We start from the raw sequence: 3,747 nt of genomic DNA on the forward strand, positions 1-3,747 counted from the left end.
TGAGCTTTTTACCGTGTTCGGTTCTGACGGGTCGCCGGTTATGAGCTTTTTGATGTTTCCCGAACCGGACAGTTAGCGGGTCACCCGTTAGCTGATCTGCCGCTCATACTTAGCGTCGCTCTAAGACTGCGGGTTAAACAATTTAATCTAGTTGAAACGTTTTCYAAAAGAGTAAAAACTAAGCAAACAATGTTGCTTCTCCTCTGCACGTCTGACACCTGAACCGGGATCAACATCCTCCTCTTTCCGTGGATCACAGGTCGGCTCCGCTTCCATGTATTTATTAGTATTTAGCATCGTTTGTGTTTAAAAGGCTTCGCTGCTTTAGTGGTTTAAGTTTGCGCTGGTTTTGTGCGACGCGCACATGATGCGCATTGGAGAGATGCGCACTTACAGGTCAGGTGCAGGGATAGTTTTGTGCTACCTTATAATCTATCGGACATTTTTTCCTCTGCACAATTTGTTAATAATAAAGAGGGTTGGATAATAAAAATATACAATAACTTTTCTTTTATTTAAAGGAGAATCTCAGTGCGTCCAGCAGCTGCAGTAATGCAGACTGTCAGTCACTTGTGGGAAATTTAGAATCACACAGAAAAGCTAAGAAAGGGAATCAAACTTAAAACTAAACTAAGAGCTTCTGATCACATAATAGCAATTAACCATAGCTGCCATGGTAATAATTACTGATAACTATTGTGAATAGTCCCTAACATTAATATTATTAGACGGCATGTAATCATATGTATTATTGTTATAAAGGCTGAGCCAAGAAAAGTAGCCCTTTGTGTTGCTCTGGACCTGTGAAGTAGCTCCCAGGCTCAAAAAGGTTGGTGACCTCTGCTTTAATGTATGCCAGATATGGTACACGTTGCATATTGATCTGTTCAGCTAACGTAAGGCTGTAACTGACAGGCTTCAAGGTGTAGAAGTTGTATTGGTACTGCCATTATGCTGTACTTGGCTAAAAGGTTTTCATAATGGATGTGTTTATTATTGACTTTCTTTTTTTCATTCACTAAACACAAAGAAAACAAAGCAATAATACTTACACCAGCAGACACTTTGTTCTTATTGATCCTACGACAGTTGAGCTGCTAATGCGGTCGTTCACAAGCTTTGATCCAAGCGAGACATTCCGTTTCAGATTTTGGAAATCTGTGAATTTTAGTTCCACAAATATGATCAGGATACCCGACATCGCCTGTTCAGATAACCCACTGATAGTGGGGAACCATTTATTTCAAGTCCTTTCTGCCTGTCTGCTAGTCCACAACGTACATTAGCATGTGTTTACTACTGTAGCTTGTGTTTGTGAGACGGTCACGCACGTGGTAGCTGCGCTGTGACGTGAAATGGGCATTAGCCAATGAAACGCGGCCCTTGTCCATTCACTCTCAGACTGTTGTATTTCCTCGCCACACCGCTGAGGATTTGTTGCTACGTGCTAGCGCAGTGTGAAGGAAAGAGGAGATCAGCCGCACATGCAGGCTGTGAAGTGAAATCGACAACAAGAGATGGTGATCGGCGATCACCTTTCATACACTTTTTCATGAAAATCGACCGATTATGATCAGTGGCCGATCGATCGGCACACCTCTAAAAAAATATATATATATATAATGTGTGTCACTACATTTAGTGTGTGACACACTTAAATGTAGTGTACATTTAATGACACACTAAATGTAGTATGAAAATTCAAGAAAATAAATTGTACAAATGTAATTGGGGGATTACTTTAAAGTACTTTAAAGTATTAAAATTTTGCTATGTAATATAGCATAAGATAGATAATCTCTGAAAAAGAAAAAAAAAAGATCTGCCTCTTCTGGGCATTCTGCAGAATTACTCCGCTCAGTTAGAAACAACCAATCAGAACCAGTATTAATCAGCTAGTCAAGATATCAGGAAATTTTGATTCAGTAACTTGGGATTGTTTATTTTGATGCAACCTGCATTTGACTCTGAATGAATATTTCTGTTTTTCTTTACATTATTTGAGTTGGCAGTGTTGTGAGATTTATTTGACTTGTGTATAATTTAAGCTGTTGAGAACTTTACTGTTAAATATTGTTTTACTGATTGCAGGTTTTTCAGTTGTCCTTTTGACTGAATTGCTGCTGTATTTTACCTGCAAATATTTTGTAATTTATTTCAAAATTAGGTGAATTTATTGTTGGATAATTTTTCAATTTTGTCAGATTATATAGCAGTATTTATACCTGAACTGAAAAATTAGCAGTTAATCGAGGTGATCGGCAGAGATCGGTGATTGCCAGTGATCAGTCTCATGGGTAATCGATATCAAAATCGGCAGGAAAAAAACCTGATCGGAACATCCCTAAAATAAACATAATACTGTCCCTTAATATAGCAAGGTATGGTAGTGTGTAAAATATTTCTTACCACGGCTGAGCCCATTAGGGCCTCGAAGTATCCGACATTCTTCTATCTGGCCATATGGAGAGAACATCAGTCGGATGTCGTTTTCATTGCACTTCTTGGAGATCATTCCAATAAAAAGTTTTCTGTCCTCTACTGCTGAATACAAGCATAAAAGATTATCTCAAGAGTGACACACTAAATGTAGTATGAAAATTCAAGAAAATAAATTGTAATAATGTAATTAGGGATTAAACAACTTCTTAAAAGACCTAGGTAAATATAAATTAGAGCAGACCATAAGGCATGCATAAACATAGCACAGAAAGTAAGGAAATACGCTTTTATTGACTTATACTTCATTGCAGCAAAGGTATTGGCAGCTGGCACTAATGCCCTTTTTTCACTGGCTCTAATGGGCCCGGCTCCAGTCTACTTGGCCTGCATCACCAGCGTTTCCACTTGCATTTTTTCCAGGGCCGTCCCTCTTTTTTCGGTCCCTGCACTTGCATGGGTGACGCAAGCTTAGTTCCTGTTAACTGATTGGCCTTTGGCAAGATCAGACGTAGCAGCAAAGAGAGAAGATAAACAAAGGGCACAAAATTTCAAACTCGCTGCAACACAGAAGTGATGGAGTGAGTTTGAAACTCACTAAAGCTCCAAGCAAGAAGTGAACAATGACTTTTCTCTGCATCGGATTTCAATATTCAGCGGCAGGTCAATGGAGCAATGAGGAATGAGTTGTTTTTGTAGACCTAGTGGAGAGAATGGAAAGCTTCTGTTGGCCGTTTCAGAGCCCTGACTCATGCTAACGCCGTTGCCATCCAGACAGTTGCGTCACATTCTGGTGAGCAATGTGTGGATATATCTTTCCAGTTTTTACTGTATTTTATGGCTGCCTACACACAGTCATGCATCTTCTCACCATGAGTAACTCCAGATTGGAAGTATGTTCAACCCCTCTCAAGGAGACTGGTTCCAGAACCAGAGCCATGCATTGAGGTGAGGACGACTATTTCTAGCCAAACACTCTGTTTTTTGAATAATTGTTGAATAGTTAAACCTATTCTGTGAACACTTCACTGTATTTTTTAAGACAATCAAGATCAGTATTCTGTTATACTGTATACCTAACTGTCTAGGTCAGTGTTTCTCAAGCTTTTTTGTGCCAGCGACCCCCGAGCCCTTATTCAAGTCCCTCACCGTCCCCCACCAAATATATTTGTAGGCTACTTTGCACTGACCATTATTTTATCATTAATATTACTATCACTATTGTAGATGTTTTGATTTTTATGCTTGTTTCTGTATTTATCACCAAAAATAATTTCCCAGAGAACAAAACAGTCATGGGAATAGAAA

The 3,747-nt window shown here is 39.1% G+C and overlaps 1 protein-coding gene across 7 annotated transcripts in view; it reads right to left on the reverse strand.

Annotated features, from left to right (window-relative positions):
* Positions 1-3,747, reverse strand: part of celf1 (cugbp, Elav-like family member 1) — a 147,644-nt gene that overhangs the window by 79,550 nt on the left and 64,347 nt on the right. For 5 of the 7 annotated variants that reach the window (XM_008405056.2, XM_008405055.2, XM_017304111.1 and 2 more), the window contains exon 5: positions 2,410-2,544. In XM_008405056.2, coding sequence (XP_008403278.1) covers positions 2,410-2,544 — 135 coding nt within the window. The remainder of the gene's footprint in view (positions 1-2,409; positions 2,545-3,747) is intronic. The other 2 variants (XM_008405051.2, XM_008405054.2) reach the window with 1 other exon arrangement.

This window comes from Poecilia reticulata, linkage group LG3 (assembly GCF_000633615.1).
Source record: "Poecilia reticulata strain Guanapo linkage group LG3, Guppy_female_1.0+MT, whole genome shotgun sequence".
Classification (NCBI taxonomy): Eukaryota; Metazoa; Chordata; class Actinopteri; order Cyprinodontiformes; family Poeciliidae; genus Poecilia; species Poecilia reticulata.